This window comes from Narcine bancroftii, chromosome 2 (genome assembly GCF_036971445.1).
Source record: "Narcine bancroftii isolate sNarBan1 chromosome 2, sNarBan1.hap1, whole genome shotgun sequence".
In the NCBI taxonomy this organism is placed as follows: Eukaryota; Metazoa; Chordata; class Chondrichthyes; order Torpediniformes; family Narcinidae; genus Narcine; species Narcine bancroftii.
Genome location: NC_091470.1, coordinates 160,880,889 through 160,904,006, shown reverse-complemented (window position 1 = coordinate 160,904,006; position 23,118 = coordinate 160,880,889). Strand labels below are relative to the sequence as shown.

The 23,118-nt window shown below is 39.4% G+C and overlaps 1 protein-coding gene across 6 annotated transcripts in view; it reads left to right on the top strand.

Annotated features, from left to right (window-relative positions):
• Window positions 1-23,118, top strand: part of vps13d (vacuolar protein sorting 13 homolog D) — a 234,188-nt gene that overhangs the window by 185,568 nt on the left and 25,502 nt on the right. For all 6 annotated transcript variants that reach the window (XM_069918981.1, XM_069918980.1, XM_069918987.1 and 3 more), the window contains one exon: window positions 753-948. In XM_069918981.1, the coding sequence (XP_069775082.1) occupies window positions 753-948 (196 nt within the window). The remainder of the gene's footprint in view (window positions 1-752; window positions 949-23,118) is intronic.

The following is a 23,118-nucleotide window of genomic DNA, read 5'->3' as shown; positions in this document are numbered from 1 at the left end:
TAACAAAGATTTGGTTTAACAATGATGAGTTTATTGTTGTCCACCAAAGGACAATGTAGTCAGAGTTACAGTGCGGAAATAGGCCCAGATGCACCAAAATTCTTGCTTGCTATAGCCAGATACTATTTTTGTTAAAAACAAATTATAGTACATGTTAAAATGCCCCAGTAAGGAAAGAGATAATAACCATAAAATATTTCCATTTGCAGTTAGTGCAAGAAAAAAAAAGTGGTGTTTCAATAGTGCTTTTGTAGTCCAGGAGTAATTTATGGTTAGTGTTGTAAGGGAGGTTCAAGAGACTGATAGCCATTTGGAAATGAGAATTGTTGGTGGACCTATAGTTTGGGAATCTGCCTTCTTCCCAAAGGTTGCAATGAGAAGAGGATGTGACCAATTGATGGGAGACCATTATAATGGTAGCACCTGACATAGATATGGATGAGAGGCTGGAGCCTGTGATGGACTTGGCTATGGTTGCTACTTTCTGCAAGCTTTTGCATTTCTGGGCACTGACAACGTTGTAAAGCTTGAAATGGTATTAATATGAACTTTACACAAAAATAGGGAAGGAAGCTTGTTTTCAATTTCAGATCATACTTTATTAAGTGTTCATGCATTAGCGTTCCTCTTAATTTTAACATCATTGCTGCCACACTCTACCCATCTGGTTTATTACAGTTTTAGTTTCTCATATTTCAGTGATTCTAGAGGGATTCATAGACTTTTTAAAAAATTTCTCTTCTCTACAACAGGTATCCTGGGTGGCTTCACAAGTGTTATTACTTCAACAGTTGAAGGAGTGAAAACAGATGGTGGTGTTGGTGGATTTTTCTCTGGCCTGGGAAAGGGGCTCGTTGGCACAGTCACCAAGCCAGTGGCTGGTGCTCTTGACTTTGCTTCAGAGACTGCTCAAGCCGTACGAGAGACCACAACCGTGAACAACCACAGGTAATAAAAAGAAATCCATTTATCACAGTGCAGTTGAGAGTCAAGAAGGTTCAGTAACACGGAGGGTTTTGCATTGATTATTAACAACACTTTGGTCATTTTTCTGTCTTTCTCTGAAAATTCTATTTTGCATCAGTTTTCTGGGGTTGTGTTAATGGGCGAATTAACCTCCATTTCCTTTCATCTTTACCATTCCAAAGAGCAGAATGTGAGATGCAACTAGCATTTACCAGGCTCACTTCAGTGTCCATCGTGCTTTTATGGAATATTTGCATTCATAATAATTAATTAATTACCTCTGTTAACAACATTGCTACATTATCCTGATGGCCTTTGTGCAGTCAATGTTGTTACCATTTCCACAGGGTTTTAAAAATAATTGAACAATTTATGCTAATATTCTCGATGTTGTATTTGCTACCCTAGATGGACAAAATACTGCTATTGTATTTACAGGTACATCACATTATTAATGGTGCATATACACTAGTTGATTACATGTTTGGATACTGCATAATATGGATAGCCATCAAAGACTAAAGGAATTATGTGGTGCAGAAGCTTTTCAATTTACCCTTTTCCACTGGCATCCCAGTTAATTGGCTGTGCTGTGTCCTGGGATAGGAAGCCCTTTGTGCTATTTCCACTGGGCTACCCTTAACTGGGACACTAATTGCTTTTCCACTGAACACAACTCATCCCCAGGGATCGGAGAGTTTTACCTTCAACTGGAAATGGGCGACTTTCTGCTGTCCCTTTTCCACTGGTTTTATCAATGTGTCGGTGCCAGCAAACGCCGGAGGTATGAGTAGGGGTATAGACAGTTAATCCCTGGCATGAAATGAAATCATTTGACACCGGCATTTGGACAATGTTCCTTTTCCACTAGACTCCATCCCAGTAAGTTCCTAGTTAATTCCCAGGACAGGGTGCCAGTGGAAAAGGAACACCGGATTTAAATGATATTTTGACGTTCGTAGCCTTCTCCAGAGTAGACCAGTGATTTGTTGTCAGTTAGCCTGGTATTCTTACTAACTCCAGAACTTACTGTGCAAAATTACAGCTCTTGGTAAGCAGATTGCACTAATTGGTTAATAAGAATATTTGTGAGAATTGTCACAAATGTTACACAGAGTGAGATGAATTTCCCTGAATTTTCTCAATAGGATGGTAATGTTTGTTTTGCGATATTAACGCAATCCTAGCTGAAAGTAATGTAAACCATCTGAATCCCGAGGTATTATAATACCCATAGGGGCTGGATTCTTCTGTTTCTTTTATAAACTGTAACCCAAACTTTTAAAAAATTTTATTGTTTAAAAATAGCAAAAGACTTCAAGTAGCAAAATGTTATTGTGGTTCTTACTTGATATTTTGTTTTAGCATGAGTCTTGTAAATCTTGTGTGACAATTCAGTCATTCCCTATTATAATGTAGAGGATTTGTAGGGCTGAGAGAACCTGAATTAGAATGTGAGGTCAATTTGAAAAGTTTGACATGGCAAACTAAAATACGAATGTAGGTTGAATATTGTTAAAGTGTGTGTCAACCCACAAGCAATATCTAGGTGATGTGGAGCCTTAACCACCACTTACACTTATTCCCTTGTCATTATGTACGTTATGTCGTGCATCATTGCTGATCCTTCTGTACTAGTCGCATTCTCCACTGAAGTATGCAAGTGGAGCAGCTGTCTTTTTGGAGAGTTTGATTGAGTAGTGAATGCCAATCAGTCCACAAGTAAAATTATTTGCTCTTTCACCTAAGCAATTTGAGTACTTGACCTGAATGACAAACGTGAGCCTGGTTCGGTCAAGAGAGGTGGAGCTGCAAGTCGCACAATTTCAGTCTGCCGAGTTCAATCCTGACTTCCTCTGTGGTGTATATGGAGTTTGCACGACCGTTTGGGTTCCTCTGGGTGTTCAAGGTTCCTCCCTTGACTTAAGGGCGAGCATTTGGTCAGTCATTAGGCCGTTTATTGTTTTTAGTGCGTAGATGATTGGTAGAATTTGGCTAAGAGTTGAGGTGGTGGATGTTGATAGAAAATTGGAGAGAATAAAATAGGTGAGATTATTGTAAAAATGGGTGCTTTGATGACAGGCATGGACTCAGGTCTTAGTGCCTATTCCCATTGTTCTATATCTCTAATTACTTATTTTAAGTTTCTGGTCAATGGCTATCAGTGTTCTCAGATTGCAGACTTTGAAGGCAATGAGTTACATTTGAAACTGTAAGTGAAAAAACATTAACTATTTATTACTAGTATATTGTGCCTTTGGAGAAATCAAGGCTGGCATTAGAAACTTGTGTAATTTGATCTTTTAGGCCCCCATCAAGAAAACTGTAAATGAAGCCCTCAATCTTGTTATAAGTCATATGGAACTACTTGAAAGGATCAAACCTAATCTCTAGATAGCAGCTGTGTTGGATTTTTGTCAGTAAAAGAAGCCACCTTTACATCTCTGCTTTGTATTAACTTATGGTTAATATCGGATTGTTCTTTGCATTATCCTTTGCAATTTCTGCAAGCTCAAATAAGATTCTACCACCAAACACATTCCCCTCACTTACCTTTTACAATGCCTTAGTTCACTCCTCTGTCCCACCTTAAACTTCCTGCTAGGTTACATTCCTCCATGCAATTACAGGAGTCACAATACGTGTCTTTTAACCTCTTCCCACTAGGATGGCTGGACGTTCTGGCTTTTAAGTAATCTGTCTTCTGTCTGGTGCCACCTCAAGCCGGACGTTAATTTGTCCCCCATTTGGGGGTGTCGGGGCAGAATGGGGGCACTTACCATGTTAAATGCAGAGTTCCGGGGTCCGTAAGCCGTCCGTGGCCATGTTTCTTCTTGCACACATTCACTAGTGCTGGCTGGCGCATGCACAATGGATTGGAGTACCGGAGCCACTCGCATCACTTCTGTCAGAGGGAGGGGAAAGTGACGCAAGTGGCCCCAGTACTTCAATCCATTGCGTGTGCACCAGCCGGTACTAGCGCATTCACGCAAGAAGAAACATGGCCACACACAGCCGGGATGCTGCATTTAACCTGGTGCGTCCCCTTCCCCCCCCACCAATTGAGAGTTTTCTCATGTTGACCCTGCATGTCATCCATTTTGGAAATGTGGAAATGTCCACCCTACTTCCCACTCAAAAAGTCCTTTCACGTGAAGCAGTGATTCAGTGGTACATCTAGTATCCTGCATTTCATGTTGATAATGTAGCCTCATCTACATTTGGAGAAACTTGGCAAGTTGTGTGATCGCTTTGCGGAGTCCCAGTGCAGGAGTGAGTCTCAGCTTCCAGCTGCTGACACTTTAATTCACCATCACACTCTTACTCTCACCTGAGACCTTCTGCATTGTTACTTGAGTATGACCACATCTTCCATCTGGTCACGTTGTAGCCTTCAAAACTCTATATTGAACTCTCCAACTTCAGATGACTTTTTTTCTTTTTATATATATAGGGAATGCCCATGCTTGTTCGTCATTATTTTGGGCTCAGATGTTGCTTTTTATTTTGTTTCGTCCTTCTAACCTGCTGCAAGGACAAAGTTTTATCTAATTTTATCTGCCCCTTCACTATCACAGATCACCCAATCTCACCATATCCGAGAAATTCCTTTGGTTTCACCCATTTCTCTCCCCTACATTTCCCGCTATCTCACCTCGTTTGTTTCTTTTTATCCCCAGTTCTGATGAAGGATTCTGAACATTAATTGTTAACTATTTCTCTTTCCACGATGCCACCTGATTTCCTGTGTGTTTCCAGCATTTTCTGTTTTATTTTAATTAATACTGTTCATCTGGGTGTGTGGGATAGCTATATTGTGGTTCCACATCTTCATTTGATCTATTTTGGACTGTGTGAGAGAGCTACAGTGAATCAACAATAACAAAGTTGAGTTATAGCTTCTCCATTCCATTTTGGAAAAGCTTGTGATTTAATAGAAATCCAATCTATGCCAATACACATTTATCTTTAGACAATGCATGATCATATGTATATATTTCTCTTACTAACTCCTATTAATCTGAACAATGTTCAGATCTGAACAATCATACATATGATATCAAATCTAAAGATAACCGAGTATTTCCAAATATTGCAATTCTGTGAACCCGATAGCTTGGTGTGGGGTACCCCCTCCATAAATCTTCGTCCGCGAAGCCAAGCCAAAGACAAAGACATGGAAATTAAAATTAGCCTCAAGTTTGTATGCTTTAATAGATTGAAATTAACAAAAGTATGCAAATAACTTTTAAAAGTATTTTTAATTTTACTGATGCTATTTTGCAATCTTCCATCCTTCTTCAAAACTTAGGTTTTTTTGAGCTGCAGTGCGCATCTGTACCCTACACATCACTCTACATGATGAGGTTTGCTTAGGAGAAACAGTTGTACTTAAGGTCTCTTTGAATTTGGTTATGTACTTCAACATCTGAAATCGACATTTGTGCAAATTGGGTTGGTTGATTGAACTTATGAAAGCTGTGATTTCTCAATATCCCCATATAAACCAAAAAATGTGTAGATTTGTGCATTTCCCTCTTGCCTTTGTTGTCTGATACTCTTTAAAACTGTCTCTCCCAGATCTCAAGGGTTCCCTTTTATTGTATATTTTGTGTTGATTTGTGTGATTGCTTTACTCGGCTGGAAAAGTCTGAGTAAATATTTTTTGTGGATGTGAGATCAATACTCCTCAAGGGTAAACAGTGAATTTAGTAGAGTATGACTGAGTTCCAGAAAGTCAGTAAAATGTGAAGTGGCCTTTAGTCCATTGTTTAACAGAATGCTTCAAAGCTAGCAATATACACAAGGGTTTAAACAGGAAGCTTCAATTGTCACTGAATGATTGATGACTTTAGTGTGTGCTTTACAACCAAAACCAGATTTTTCTGAACTGATTATTGCATGCATGTTGAGTCTAATTGTCCATTCTAGTTTCTCAGCGCAGTAATCTGGACCTAAGTTGGATGCATCTGAATACTTTCTGCCTGCTTATTGTTGATTAAAGGCTGATCCAATTATGGAGACTTTGAAGGTTATTTGGCTGTAATTGTGTCATAGTTCCGTTGGTTTTTATCTTTGAGAGCATCAACGTGTTCATTTCTACCTGGAATGCCTTCCCTTGCTTGCCTTCTCTCATGCAGATGTATCCGCGTGCTCATCTCGTGATTGAAATGTTCACACAGCCGCCTTCTGCAGCTCATAATTTCCCGGAATTCTCAAATTAGGCAAATTATTACATCTCTCGGGGCTGCTTTCATATTACCCTTGAAATGGGGAGGTTCTTGTTTACACGTTCTCTGATTTTGGTGCAGCTCTACTCTAAATTTAAAAAACACATTTTCTTGAATATTGACCTTAACAAACCTGGCACAATCTTTTCCACCAACAAAATGAATGTAATTCATTATTCTTTTAACGTTATTCAGAACTCCAAGTCAGGGCTTCCGACAAAAACTGTACCTTGATCAACCTAGCTTTGCTTTTCAAGTTTTGGTCTCTTATGAACCTTCATTAGTTTAAAGAATATTTTCATTGCAAATGAAAGTTTCAAATCATTTAGCAGGATGAGAGGTGACAATCAGGCTTTAAATTTGAACAGAAGTTCAAAGATGTTATTCACTGAAGAGATACACAACCAAGACAGGCACATTTATCCAAGGTAGTTCATTGAGTTGCAAAGCAAGCTCAAGTGTTGAATGTCCTACTCTTTTCCAATGAGATTCTTGACTTCTGAGGACAGAGTCGCCATTATTTTCAACCTGATATAAGACCAAGCAAGCTGAATCTAGCTGCATGACGAGAAATATTATTGCAATATAAATAAAGTCTTGGTCAAGCTTTAGTAGCTAAATGTCAACTTGTTGGGAATTGACAAGCAATTGTACATTTTCCTCCACCGATTTGCACAAGACAGTTGTTTCCAAAAGCATGCAGCACCATCTTAAATATCATTTTTTTTCCCTCTCAATCGGTCAAACAATGAGTTGCTTGAGGAACTGAGTCCTCCAGCTGCTCATTGTTTGCTCAAGTTCCCAACATCTGCAATTTTTGTGATGTTATTCCCGTTGGTGATTTTTAAAAATTTCTTTCTTTGCGATCCTGCTTCGATGCCATCTCGAGTTCATATGAGGAGACCTGAAATTCCATTTGTATTGGAAATAGAACCATAGAACATTACAGCACTTCACCCCACCTAGTTTTTGCCATGCTATTATTCTACCTGCACTTACATCAGGACAATAGCCCTCTTCCATGTACCTCAAACAGGAGCTGATATGGTTCAACACTAACCTGCTACTGGTCAATAGACATTAAGGCAGGTTATTACGCTCTTCTTGGGCACCAGTATGATTGACGCCGGTTTGAAACGGATGGGTACCACATCCTGCTGGAGTGAGAAATTGAAGATACCTGTGAATACATTGGTAAGTTGGTCAGGAACTATTTTTAATACTCAGCCAGGTACTCCGTCTGGCTGGATGATTTCCTTGAGTTCACTCTCCTGAAGACAGCACGCACGTCATCCTCAGCTACGGATAGGATGGGATCTTCAAGGGACGTGGAAGTATTGGCACAACGCAGTCACAGATCCAGTGACCAGGATCGGGATACGAATCTGATGCTGCTATAAGGATTTTGAACATTCTCCCACGTCTGAATGGGCTGCTCCGAATTACTCCCACCTTTCAAAATGTACTGGGGGTACGGGTCAATAAGGCAAAATGGGCTTGTGGGCCTATTATGTGCTGTATGTCTATATTTTAAAAATGTCTCATTGATCTTGTTCCAATGTGTCTATTTCATTAAGAGGGGTTTTGCCCCTTACCAAGTCCCACTGTAAACAGGTTTTTACCTTGTTCAAACATGGGGTGTTGTTCATTCAGGGTAAATCTTTTGTCCCCTGGTTAAAATCTCCAAATTCTTTCATTGGTAAACCATGCTTGAGGATGTCCGTTTCTGTGGATTCGTCGTCTATCTAAAGCAGGCTTTGAGGAGACTGTGAACCAAGAAAAACCCTTGGCTTCTCTCTGTTAGTTCTACTTGATGTTAAAAGCTGAAAACAAGGAAAGAATAAAGAATAAAAACTGAAATCAGAATTTAATTTTTTTTTGGAATCTAATGTATAAATAAGTAAGATGAACATGATCGATGAAGGGGAATAAAAGAGAAGCAGAAGTTCTGAAGCTACTGATGACCAAGACAACATTGGTCACATTTCTTAAGAGGTACCTAGTAGAGTCTGGTTCAGAATCCATCCATCCAGCAAGCTGCAAAGCACTTTCTCTGTCAGATGATGGTGGATCTCGTATTTCTGCAATTTTATTTGAAGAATTTAAGCAGTAACATTAAAAATGTAGAGCCTGGTGCCAAAATTCTCTGTATGCTTTAACTATAAAATTCCAAGCAGCCCTTGGATGCGCAGTGTGTTTCTCATAGGTCTCCTATTCTTTGCTCAAGTAATGGTAAAAATGGCCACGATATACTTGGCCACGAAAAGTCAGTGCATCTAATACATATAGCAGCTCCAGTGGGCTAATTAAGAGCGCACAACTTGATGTATGTTCTTACCTGTCGTATCCCAAGTTCAAGTGAATCCCAGACTTTCCCTTCAGGAATTGCGTTGTGCGTATTAGAACAAGCTGTGCTTTCAACAAAAAAAAACTCAAGCAAAGGCACATCTGATGAAAATTCTGCCAAACTTGCTTGTTTATGTATCACTGGAGTCTAGCCATAATTATGGAGACAATATTCTATTGTGTTAATCAAATCCAGCTAAATATGTTAATATACCAATGGGCTTCATTGTTTCTTTTAAGATGTTAGCTGACAGTAATTTTGTTTTAAACCTACAGTGGTATTTTTTCTATCCTCCCTTCCCATCACTACTTTGGAAAGCATTGCTGGGGTCTGATTTCTGCAAAAGCCTGTCAGCTTCTGATAATCTCAGCCAACGTGTAGAATAGACAACAGTCCTGTCTTTTTTGTCCATCACGTTTCCATTTTTTTCCATTTCCTCTGTAGACAGTGATTATAAGCTTGTAATTCGTGTCATTATTAAGTCGACAAGTCAAAGAAAATATTTGCACATATTTTCTCAAGATGACTTATTCAAAATAACTAGAACATTAACAGGATTGGATGGAATAGATTTTTCTAGTGGGAGTAATCAAGATCAAGGATATCTCTTTCAAATGGACATTCAGGAATAAAGCGTAGAGGATTATTAGCTCAAAGGTGATGAAATAATGCTAGAAAAGTAGAATTTGAGATCCAAATCAGTCACAACCTATCTGCTTAATGGCTCCTCCTTGTGTAATTAAAATGAAAAATACATCACCAAGGAATGTTTGTTATCATAAATTAAAAACATAATTAGAGGAGACATTCCCCATAACCGTCAATTCCTTGATCTTTCAAAATGTCTTCTAATTCCTATTTCAATACCCCAGGCGAATTATCCTCCACAACTCTCTAAAGGAGAGAATTCCAGTATTACCTCCCTCTGCAAGGTTATTCTTCTGCATACGTTTTAAATGACTGCCCCCAATTCTTCAAAGCATGTCTGCTCATACGAAATTCTCCCACTTATGGAGTCCTTTTGATACCTACCCTGGCTTGCACTTTCAGGTTCGTGCATGTCTCAATAAGATCACCCTTGTTGTTTTAAACTCAAAAGTATAAATCTTTTGAAAGGACATCCCTCTACTGTTACCAGAAAGATAGACTATGGTCCATTGTGCAAGAAACTGCAATGGTTAAGAAGTAAAAGAGGGGCACACAAAAATGAAATACAGGGAGACCTTGTATCACATGGTTAATACATTTTTTTTTAAATTCATTGTTCTGGAAAACCACACTGTTCAAAACATTATTACAATATACTTTAATGTAAAATGTTCCAATTATTATTTTACCTAGAACTCTTATGTAAACGTATATAAAATATTTAAAATGGATATATAAAACTGAAAAATGACAAAGATCTTTATTGTTAATCAGGGGACATTGTTTAGTTAAGAAAATATTTGTCTAATGTAGTTTACGCTACATTTAGTCGTTCTTTTCATCATTTGATTTCATCAAATAGCATTTTGCAATTCTTGTTTAACTCTAATCCTTCTCTCAGTAGACCATTTCTTTATCAGCCTCAGCATGGAGTCCAGCTTAAAGGCCAAATGAAAAGGTATTTCTGAAGTACAAGACATTGGTGAGGCCAAATTTGGAGTACTGTGTACAGTTTTGGTCACCAAATTATAGGAAAGATATAAACAAAATAGAGAGAGTGCAGAGAAGGTTCACGAGAATGTTGGCAGGATTTCAGGGTCTGAGTTACAGGGAAAGTTTGTGCAGACTGGGGCTTTTTTCTCTGGAGCGTAGAAGATTGAGAAGGGACTTGATAGAGGTGTTTAAGATTTTAAAAGGGACAGACAGAGTAAATGTGGATAGGCTTTTTCAATTAAGAAAGGGAGAGATTCAAACTAGAGGACATGGTTTAAAATTGAAGGGGGAAAATTATAAGGGGAACATGAGGGGAAATTTCTTTACGCAGAGGGTGGTGGGGATGTGGAATGAGCTTCCGGCAGACGTGGTCGAGGCGGGATCATTGGTTACATTTAAGGAAAGACTGGATCGTTACATGGATAGGAGGGGACTGGAGGGGTATGGATCGGGTGCTGGTCAGTGGGTCTAGGAGGGTGGGGATTTGCTAAGGCATGGACTAGTAGGGCCGAACTGGCCTGTTCTGTGCTGTAAGTGGTTATATATGGTTATACTGTCATAATATAGCTCAGAATGCGTTCTTCATGGTGGTGTTGAGTGTGTTGGTTCCCTGGTCTCTCATGTGACGTGTTGATGGTAATTTGTCAGAGACTTCATCCGGTTGGCCTGATTGAAGTCCCCTACAATGATTGGGAAGACTGTATCGTGGCTGTTTATCACAGTGCGTGGTCCCTCCAGTGGCAGCCTGGGATGGAATGTACTCTGCGACCAGGACGATGGCAGTGAACTGCCTTTGCAGGTAGAATGGGTGACACTTGATCACCAGATACTCCAGGTGGGGGGGAGCAGGACTGTCATATTTGTGCACCATGATGACACAACACTGCCTCCCCTGGTTTTTCCCCAGACACCAGGGTTCGGAAGCATGATGGAGGGTGTTGCCCTTGAGCTGAATGTCTGTGATTAGCCATGTAATAAAGTACATCACGCAGCACTCCCTGATGACTCTCTGATGTTTGGCTCGGAGTTCATCAAGTGTGTCTTCTGTGTTGTTCTAACTTCCAAATTCCTTTGCATTCCACTTTAATACATTTTGATGCCAGATTTCGCCCAAATTTGGCATGTATCCCCTTGAGTTCCCCTTTGCCTTTTTGAGCCACATTGTTATTAAGTCCTTACTTTTCCTGCTCCACTTCTCCCCTTCATCTTCTGAAAACATAGGATCTCTACTTTATAAATCCAGATACTGTTGCTGTAGCTTCCGATTGTCAGTCCCACATTAAGGTTTTGAAGTGGCAAAGATTCTTGACAAAAAATAAGAATTCATCATATGGTTCTCAGCACCATCTTTGTCAACACCACTTCAAATTGAACTGCATTCGCCAATCTCACATATATTTACAAAGTACTTGACAAGATTAATTTCAAAGCTTTCCCCTCTCTTGATTTCTTTTGTCAACATTTCTCTCCTGATTGCTTCTGCCTTGATTCTTATCCCCAAAACTCTTTTCTCTTTTAACTCCACTATTGGCGTGTACACAATCACAATGGTCCTATCACATTGCCATTTCACCCTGCATTTTCAAAAAAAGGTCTTGCAAAGCTATTTCTTCAAGTGTGCTTTTTTTTTTCTCTCCTCTAACTAAACATCTAGTTTTTCTCCACTAGTCTGGCACATTCCCATGTTCCTAATCATAAGCCATTTTGATGCATCTTCCTCCTTGGAAGCAAACGTAGAAATATTAGTTATCGAAGGGAAGGTAGGCTCCATACTGTGCAAGATGTGAGAATGAAGTCAAAGATTAAAATAATGAAACATGACAAGTTCAAAACTGAATATTTTTGCTCTTCATTTGAGTTTAATCCAATCTTTTAACAAGAGAAGTATTTTTTTAAATCTGAGGTTACCTTATATCTACCCCAATGCTGGTCTGAGGTCTTCGACAGTCCAAACATTTTAGCAATTTTTACGTTGTTATTATTGTATTTGGAATTCTATCAACTAACATTTTTGAGCGTAACTCCCATAGCTCTACTAAAACTGGCTTTGTCCTTCTGCTAACAGACACATTTGCACTTTTTCATGAGTTCACACCTTCCATCAAAACAAGGGTAGCTCAACATGCTATTCTTTTTTTTAAACTTTATTTAAAGGTTTTATCACAGGAATAAAAAGAAAAATTACATTTAAAGAAAAGATATAAAATAAAATAATATAATTACAATACAACATTAATAACCTAACTTAATTCATCTCGAAATACCACCTGTCCAAAGTTAGTATATTTCTATCTTTCCAAGTAGACGCTATACATTTCTTGGCCACTGCTAAAGCTAAATAGATAAAATAAATCTGATAATCATTTAATCCTGAATCAATTAATGATTGCATATTCCCTAATAAAAATATATCAGGATCTAATACAACACAAATATTATATAATCTACTAAATATAGATTGAATACCTTTCTAAAACTGTTGCAATCGGTCACAGGACCAGACAGTATGTAAAAAAAGTACTAGCTGTCTGGTCACAACGAAAACAACAATCTGACTTACTAAGACCAAATTTTTTTAATTTTTCTGGTGTTAAATATAATTGATGTATAAAATTATAATTAATCATCACTAATCTAGCATTAATTAATTTCCGAATACTGTTTTGACAAATTTCCATCCAAGCTTCTTCAGCTATTGTAGAACCTAAATCTTTTTCCCATTTCAACTTATCTTTATCCCAATCTTTCATACTTTCATTTTCTTGTAAAATACAATACAAATCAGATATATACCCCTTTTCTGGTATTGAAAGTACATATTTTTCAAAGCTAGTTTCGGGCAATAAAATCATTTGCCGACCACATATCTGTTTTACAAATGATCTTAACTGATAGTACACAAATACAGAATTTCCACTAATACCAAATTTCCTTTGTAATTATTCCTCAAAAGAACAAAAATGTCCTTCAAAAAAACAATCAGATAAGTTTTTTATTCCTTTCCTTTCCCATTGTTTCAAAGTGATATTGGAGACCGTAAAAGGAACAAGTTGATTATTATATAATGGCAATCGCCCAGACCATTTATTTTTAAGCCCCATTTTATCAAGTTTACTCGTCCATAGATTCAATAAATGTTTCAATATTGGTACATCATATATTCATAACAAATTTTTATTCCATCGAAACAAAAATTCATGTGGAAATTTTTCTAAAATAACTGCCAGTTCTATCTTTGCCCAACTGGGCGGATCCTCCATATTCATTAATGCACTAAGAAATTTAAATTGAGCTGCCTCATAATAATATTGAAAATTGGGTAATCTCAAACCTCCAAATTGTAAGTCCCACATCAATTTTTTCATTGCTACCCTCGGAAATTTTCCCTTCCATAAAAATTCTCTAACTGCTTTGTATAAATCCTTAAAAAAAAACTTTTTTTTAAAAAATAAGGAATTGATTGAAATAAATATTACATCCGAGGAAAAATATTCATTTTTATAGTATTAATCCTCCCCAATAAACCTAAAGGTAAGTCCTTCCACCTAATCAAGTCTAGTTTAATCTTTTTTATTAAGGGAAGGTAATTAATTGAATATAAATCTTGATATTCTGTATTGACATTAATTCCCAAATACTTAATTTGTTTTGTCCACTTCAATTTCGTAATATGTTTATAAATCGAATAATCATCTTTACAAATTGACAAAATTTCACTTTTAGCCCAATTTACCTTATAGCCAGATAATTGACCATAATTTTCTAAAGATTCTTGAATTGCTGGTAAAGAAATATCAGGGTCCACCAGGTATAATAAAACATCATCTGCAAATAAATTAATCTTATATTCCTCATTCAAAACTCTCATACCCTTAACATTTTCATTTTGACGTATTAACTGTACCAAAGGTTCAATAACTATAGCAAATAAAGCAGGTGACAATGGACATCCTTGTCTAGTAGACCTTGTTAAATCAAAAGATTCTGAGATCTGTCCATTAGTAGCAACTCTAGGCTTCAGACTATATAAAGCCTTTACCAATCCAATAAACGAAGAACCAAAACAAAATTTCTCAAGTACTTTAAATAAAAACTTCCATTCCACTCTATCAAAAGCCTTTTCTGCATCTAATGAAAGCACTATTGGATAATTCATTTGAAATTTAAATTTATTTATCAAAGTAATTAGTCGCAACGTGCTATTCTAAATATCCACCTTTCAAAGCGTTTTGGGGTTGTAGGTTAATTGGTGTATATAGGTGGCATGGGCTCGTGGGCCATATGGCCTGTAGTAATGCCGAATGACTAGATTAAATTAACAAAGCTGGCTCACAATAACTTGTTCCCAATATTAACATTAAGACAGGAATTGTATCAAAGCTGTTTTGAAACAATGAAGTGAGAGAGCAAATCAGAACATTCTGTTGCCTGCCATTGACATGAGGTACTCCCTCTAGTAGTGTTAGTTTTGGCAAAGCAAAGTTACGTTAAACTTTCAACTGCAGTTTGTTGTTTACATTTCTACCAGGTGGCACATTCCCCTTTTCTGATTAAAACAAAACAGACAAACCTGCAGTGGCACAAATAAAATCTCTGAAGAAGAGGCCCTGCTAGTGTGAGGAGTTGGTTACTGTGTTGGAAGTTGGCTTTGGTTCCCTTTGGTTCATTCTCATATTTTACAACTCAATTTTGTTATGATAAGAGGGAGTACAAAAAGTCTTTATTCCCTGTTCATCTGTAGTTCTTCAAAATGCATATATTAATTCTGAATTCAGTGTCTTTGAATTTTCGCATGAAGTAGTGTTTGTTCTAAGTTGATTTGGAGAGGCTTCATTAACTTTAATGGAACTGAGAACTTTGAACTCTCAAGAATCAATCCAGAGCTACTGGATAACACCTGTACAATACAACACCTGTTGCATTAAATTCCCTGGTCAGATGGTTGTGAGGGAACCCAAGTCTGTTGATGCACCATCAGCACCAGGTCCTTCAGTGCATCACTTCTGGGGAAATTAAAACTCCAGACTGTGAGTTGTCTGTCATTAGTAAATACCATACAAACAAAGATAGCCAAATGTACAGCATGGGTGTACCCCAAACTAAAAGTAATCTATGCTTTGCCTAATGATCTGATTAAGGTTCTGTGCTCTTGCAACGAAATTTAAAAATGCCTTGTCTCGCTCAGCCAAGAATTTACTATCTAATAACTTCAATATAGTTTACGATTATTGCCTCTGTTGGTGCTGCAATCAAGTTTTATTTGTGTGCATTATGTTCTTTTTTTCCCGTTCTGTTAGTACTTGGATTTGTCATGTAACGTGAGCAATTTCATTTGGCAATGGGAAGCTTAAAGTCACTTTCATGAAGGGCCATGCAGTCTGAATAGTGCCACACAGTGACTGCTGTGTAAACAGGCGTGAAGAGACCGTGAACATTCTGAACTCTCCTGTGCAAGCAAGCGTGTGCAGCCAGGTGATCTGACACTGCCTTGAACCCAGCCATTATCAGCAAGGGAGCTGTAATGGATCAGCCTCCCAGGTTCAGCAAGAGTTCAGCCAGTGTCCTTTTTTTTTGAAACCTTGTTATGGATCTATGGGCGTATTACTTGCAGGCAGCCGTGTAAAGGTGTCAGGTTTGGCAGGGAGGGTTGGATCTGTATAAACAGCATTGACTGACAAAGGAAGGAGGAAAAAACCTTGCAGAAAACCACAAGTTGCCAATTATTACTGCAGTGTATTGTCTGGATGTTAAGTCTTTTATCACTGCCTTGATAGCTTATTGTGGGTGGAATTTGTGTTTGCATTTTGTCTTTGTGGTACGAATCATATTGGACCAACAGAGTTTTTCAGACTTCGTGCGGGATTGTACATGCGTTTCATTCATGGAATCTTTATTTGACATTTGATTTATAGCACATGCATGAGGAAGGAATAGGGCACATCATTATGTAGGTCACTGCCATTCCGGAAACATAGGCCTTGTATGTATATACACTTACAGCAATTTGTCAAGTCTCTATTCAAGGGAAGCAAATTTAGAAAACACTTTGTCAGAAAATTCTATTTTTAAAAATTTCTTTCTTTTTATCCTTTGGTTGACAATAATTATTAAATATGAAAACGTTCAACGAGATTACAAGATGGAGTAGGGCCAGCCCTGATATTTTAGAATTTTTTTTTAATATGAGTTTACTTCTAGATTTGTACGCCCATGAGTTGAAGAATTACAGAGATAATGATTATTTTCAGAAGTGAAAATTAAAACTGCTGTGTAAACAGTTATGAGGAGAAAATTGTGGTTTCAAGCCAGCAAGTGTTGACAACCAGGTGATCCGACTTATAACAATTAAGAAATGTTGCAGCCCATTAAATTGCCTATTAAAGCAGTAAAACAGCACACACCTAAACTGTAGAGATATTATTAGCTGGTGAATAATTGAGTGAGCAGTTTGGCCTGGAAGTCAGCCTGAAGAAAACTGAGGTCCTCCATCAGCCAGCTCCCCACCATGACTACCAGCCCCCCCACATCTCCATCGGGCACACAAAACTCAAAACGGTCAACCAGTTTACCTATCTCGGCTGCACCATTTCATCAGATGCAAGGATCGACAATGAGATAGACAACAGACTCGCCAAGGCAAATAGCGCCTTTGGAAGACTACACAAGAGTCTGGAAAAACAACCAACTGAAAAACCTCACAAAGATAAGCGTATACAGAGCCGTTGTCATACCCACACTCCTGTTCGGCTCCGAATCATGGGTCCTCTACCGGCACCACCTACGGCTCCTAGAACGCTTCCACCAGCGTTGTCTCCGCTCCATCCTCAACATCCATTGGAGCGCTTTCATCCCTAACGTCGAAGTACTCGAGATGGCAGAGGTCGACAGCATCGAGTCCACGCTGCTGAAGATCCAGCTGCGCTGGGTTGGTCACGTCTCCAGAATGGAGGACCATTGCCTTCCCAAGATCGTGTTATATGGCGAGCTCTCCACTGGCCACCGTGACAGAGGTGCACCAAAGAAAAGGTACAAGGACTGCCTAAAGAAATCTCTTGGTGCCTGCCACATTGACCACCGCCAGTGGGCTGATAACGCCTCAAACCGTGCATCTTGGCGCCTCACAGTTTGGCGGGCAGCAACCTCCTTTGAAGAAGACCGCAGAGCCCACCTCACTGACAAAAGGCAAAGGAGGAAAAACCCAACACCCAACCCCAACCAACCAATTTTCCCTTGCAACCGCTGCAATCATGTCTGCCTGTCCTGCATCGGACTTGTCAGCCACAAACGAGCCTGCAGCTGACGTGGACTTTTTACCCCCTCCATAAATCTTCGTCCGCGAAGCCAAGCCAAAGAAGAAGAAAGAATTGAGTGAGCACACAATAAGGCTTCAAAAGCATGAGAGTCTATGCAAAAGATTGGTGTTGACGCATTCCATATAACCATTTACGGAGCGGAAACAGGCCATATTGTCCTTTCGAGTCCGCCCCGGTTCACTGATTTTGTGCGCCCTCTTCAGTCATTGGTCCCGGTAGATCTTCATTCAATAACGATGGACGAATTCACTGCAGGTGGAATCAGTCGTAGAAATGTTTGTGAAACATGCAGTTCAATACTTCATAGCTACTCTTCGAAAATTGAATATTCCGGTCCTTCCCCCATTTCACCCGCCACCTGGCCCCCCAACCCTGACATACCTCTAGAAGTCTGCATCCTCTTACACCTATCATTCATTCGAAGTAACTACATTAGGTTAATAGGCTAAATTTGGTGTAACCTTCGTCATTCCCCGGCCTCACCTTGGAATTTAATATTCTAACTTTTTTATTCAATATTGTGTGTATACTTGTATTTTTTAAGATGTTTGAATTTATTAAGGGATATAATTATAATGTAATTTTTTCTACTCTCTTTTTGTTTATTCTATATTATATGCAGTATAGACAAAATGTTAGAATTATTAGAATATTAAGTAGTTCTATAATGTTGTTAAATTAGTTTAGAATTTTTTTCTTTCTTTTACTTTCTTCGGGGCTTTTTTCTGGGGAGGGACTGGGTGGGTGGGGGGAGAAAAATGATTTTTTTTTAAAAAGCATGCATGATTTTGGCTAGATTAAGTTCTGACTTTCTATGTAATCTGATTATGTTTCAAAACAATAAAAAATTTGGGGGGAAATAAGCGTGAGCGTGTAGAGCCATCCCTGCAGAGGAGTCCAAAATTTCCAATAGTTTGTGCACAATCACACAAAATCCCTAATTCAAACCTGACTAGAATCAGGATTTATTGTCACGAACAAGTCATGAAATTCGGTGTTTTTGCGGCAGCGTCAATGCAAGCGTACACATTATAACCATCTTACGACATTACTATAAAAAATAAAATAATATTAAGAATAACAGTGGATGAGGCATTGTCTTTGGTTCATTGTTTATTCAGGAATCTGATGGCAGCGGGGAAGAAGCTGTCCTTGTGCCGCTAAGCTCCTGTCCCTTTTCCCTGGTGGTAGCAGAGTGAAGAGGGCATGGTCTGGGTGGTGGGGGTCTGAGGATAGAGGCGGGATTTTTTAAGACTTCGCCTCATGTAGATGTCCTCAGGGGAGTGAAGTCTGGTGCCTGTGATGTTGCAGGCCGAGTTCACAACCCTCTGGAGTTTATTCTTGTCCTGGAGTTGGCTCCTCCATACCAGACAGTGATGCATTCAGCCAGAATGCTCTCCATGGTACATCTGTAGAAGTTTACAAGAGTCTTCGGTGACATACCTAACCGCCTCAGCCACGTCGCAAAGTATGGCCGCTGGCAAGCCTTTTTTTGTGACTGCATCAAAGTGGAAACTCCTGGACAGATTCTCAGAGAAGTTGACACCCAGGAATTTGAAGTTCTTGACCCTCCACTACTGAGCCCTCGATGAGGACTGGGTCATGTTCCCCTGACTTCCTCCTGAAGTGCACAATCATCTTGGTTTTGCTGACCTTGAGCGCAAGGTTGTGGTCATTACACCATTCAACGAGCTGATCTATCTCCCTTCTGTACGCTTCCTCATTCCCATTTGTGATTCTGCCAACAACTGTGGTGGCATCGGCAAACTTGTAGATAGCATTGGAATTCTGCCTGGCCACACAGTCATGGGTGTATAACAAGTAGAGTAGTGTGACTAAGCATGCATCCTTGGGGTGCACCTGTGTTGATAATCAGTAAGGAGGAGATGTTGTTTCCAATTTGTACTGACTGTGGTCTTTCAATGAGAAAGTCAAAAGTCCAGTTGCAGAGTAGGATACAGAGTTTGTAGCTTTTTGACCAACACTGAGGTATTGAAGGCCAAGCTGTAGTCTTTGAAGAGCAACTGTATGCATGAATTGGTGTTTTTGATGTGATCCAGAGCTGAGTAGAGATCCAGCGATATATCTCTTGTGGAGTGATTATGATCATAGGCGAATTGCAATGGGTCCAGATCTTTACTTAAGTTCATGTTAATTCTGGCCATGACCACCCTCTGAAAGCATTTCATCACAGTAGAAGTTAGTGCTACTGGGCGGTAGTCGTTGGGTACCAGGATGATTGATATACATAGTTGCCAAATAATCTTGCTCCGATGTTTCTTTTTAAAGCATGTCAGAGATTTTGACAAGGATATATTCATTACTCATCTCCAGAGATGGCAACTTGGACCAGTATGCACATTGCTTTATTGTTCAAATAAAGATGACATGCCTAAGTAAGTTTTCTTGATGCCACAGTGAACTTGTGATGCAAAAAATTTGCAGACCATTGGGTCCAGTGGTATGAGTGAATTGCTCCATCTTTAATGACGCTTTGCTTTTTACTTGTTGCATTTACAACCAACGAGATAAGTAGTGATTCATCTGTCACGTGCCTGACATGAAAATTAAAATATTTTGAGAGGTCTAGAAGTTATCCACTTACCACTGAATACTCATTTAAGATCTTGTAGCCATTCTTAATCTGATAATCTTTTGCTCCACAATCCTAACCAATAAAATGCAAATCTTAAGATTATAGTTTGCTTTGCATTCCCTGAATATATGGAAAAGTAATTTATTGTATAAATATACAACAAAATAAAATAGCGAAAGTCAGGTCAAGCAGCATCTTTGGAGAGAGAAACAGAACTGACATCTTATCAATGCGCATTCTTTTCTGCTTTTATCCATAGCATTTTGGATTTTTTTTTAATGCCCCACATGAACTTCCAATTTAATTAGTTCCTTAACTTAGATTACTGGTGCAGTAACCAAACTTCTATAGGAATTCAGCAAGTCAGGTGGCAAATATTTTGAGTTGAGGCCCTGCATCATCCCCTTGTCTCCACAATTACTGCCTGAAAGGCTGAGATCCTTCAGCATCTGCAGTCTTTTATGCATCAATAAGATTACTGCTTACTTCTCTCATTTTAGATAAGAAATCCCAGCTGTCTTCATATAACCTGGTTCAATCTTCTTGGGTGTCAACCTAGCAAATAATTGGTGTACATTTTCCAAGCCCTTGCTAAGAGCATGTTTCGTCATTGATTTGGATCGGTCATGTAGAACTTGTTCTGCAGCTAACTTTTCATTTGTCTTCTCTGATGTAAAAAAAAAAACCCAGAGATACAAGAGTTAAGCAGAAAAATATGGAAAATGCTGTGATTGTATCAAAGCCAATCGGTCACGCGGCATCCATAAAAAGGTGGGGAAGGAGCATAGGCCAACAAACAAGAGGTCGCACATAGTGGGAGAGCAGAACAGAAAAAAAAGCTGAGAAATGATTGGGGGAGAGGGTAGCTCATTGAAGAGGGAATGGGTAGGGAGATGCAGGAAAGGAGACGGGGAGGAACGTAATGAAAACTGGGGGTCCGTCTAAATGCCACCTTGTTGGAGAGTTCCCAGACAGAACATTAGATGTTAATTTGCAGGTGGCCTCGGTTTGGCAGTGCCATGGATAGGCCTGTCGATGTGGGAATTGGTGCAGAATTGAAGTGACTGGCCACTGGGAAGTCACTGTTTTCTGCAGCAGAAAGGGCAAAGGTGCTCAACAAAATGATCTCCCAGTCTGCGTCCAATCTCTGTTATGTAATGAGGGCTGATGCAGTAGATGAGTCCTGCAAATTCTCAAGTGAGATATTGTTTCACTTGGAAGGACTGAATGGTAGTGAGGGAGGAGATTTAAGTGTTATTGTGTACCCTTTACTTCAGTCACAGGGGTAGGTACCAAGGAGATGATTAGTGGAAGGGAGTGAACGGATGAGAGAGGAAGGAGCAACCTCTGCAGAAAACAAAAAAGGGAAGAGAGGGAAGGGAACGTCTAGCTGGCAGAAATTGTGAAGGATAACATGTTGGATGCCGAGGATGATGGAGTGGTAGGTGAGGACAAGGGAATCCTGTCTTGTTGCATCTTGGGGCGGAGGGAGCCAGGGTAGATGTGCAGAAAATGAAGGAGATGCGGAGGGCTGAGTGGCTGGTATTAGAGGGGAAGCCACATTTTCTGAAAAAGGAGGCGGTCTCGGACGTTCTGGAATGAGGACCTCCAGAGAAAAATAAGAACTAGACAGCTGGAAAATGAACAATTCAGTCTCAGATTTTAGATAAGTACACGAGCTCCGATTTTACATCAGATTAGAGTTCTGCAGTTCATTTAAAGTTGGTAGAGAATTGTTTATGATATGCCTCTGAACATCTGTGCCACAGGAAATAGGGCCGACAGGAAATTACTTTTTAAATTTACAGGAACTGCTTCACTCCTTTGCAGCTAAGTATCTCAGTGTACATGTACAACTGGATGAGTGGCTGGTGTGGGACAGTCTCAGCTCTTTCAGTGACATCAGTGAGCAAGCAGACTAAATCTCCCTCCCAACCGGAATGATGGTATCCCAATTGAAAAGCATGTGTTCCAAAGATTCAGTATATTCTGGTCAACTATTCCTTCTGGTACCTTTCTTCTCCCCATCCTCCTCCCACTTAGATGAAGAAGCATGGTGACTTTTGTATCTAACTTTGTCCCTTTACATCATTGATCAGTATTACAGTGATTGCCATACTCCAGCACAGGGGACAGGCCATTTTGGCCTGTGCGTCCTTGCCAATTTACATCCAATTAGCCTACACCCCCGGTACATTTCGAACAGTGGGAGGAAACCAGAGAAAACCCAAGCAGACACGGGGAGAACGTACAAACTCCTTACTGACAGTGTGGGATTTGAACCCCAGTCCCGATCACTGGCACTGGAAAGATGCTGCGCTAACCGCTACACCAACTGTGGCCCTGCTTTGTAAATTGTGTTATATCAGTTCTGAATCTTCATTTTACTGAAAATAGTTGTTTTAAATTTGGACACCCAATCAGTTTGGGAAGACCTTTTATTGTCTAGAGTATTTTTGTTAACCGATCATTCAAAACGTCATCATCAATGGCCCACACTGGATCATTTCCACTTTAGAGGCTCAAGTTGAATCTGACTATTTGACTAAATTTTATATTGGCCCCCTTCTAAAGTTTTGTGTAATTTTTGTGCATTATCTAGGTGTAATTTTCGACAATGAGATTCCAGATTCCTTAGTTGTAACGTGCACAAAATACACAGTGTGTGTTTTCCTCTGTTTGCCCTGCAAACTACTGGTCCAGCGCTACGATCAAGTCAAGTTTATTGTCGTCTGATTGTACAAGCACAACCTGACAAAACAGCATTGTCTGGTCCTCTGTGCAAAACATGCAGATGCAATCAGACATAACACATGTTCTGATTGTTCAGCGTCCTCACCGCCTGGTGGTGCTGGCTCTGATCCTCCTCCATCTCTTTCCTGTCAGGAGCAGCTAAAAGATGCGGTGTGAAGAGTGAGAAAGAGAAAAGAGAGTCAATGTTGGTCCATGGAGACCGTACCGCCACCTTCGTAACTGCACAGCCTCCCATCCGGTTCAGCAATGAACCTGAGTGAGAGTCTCCCA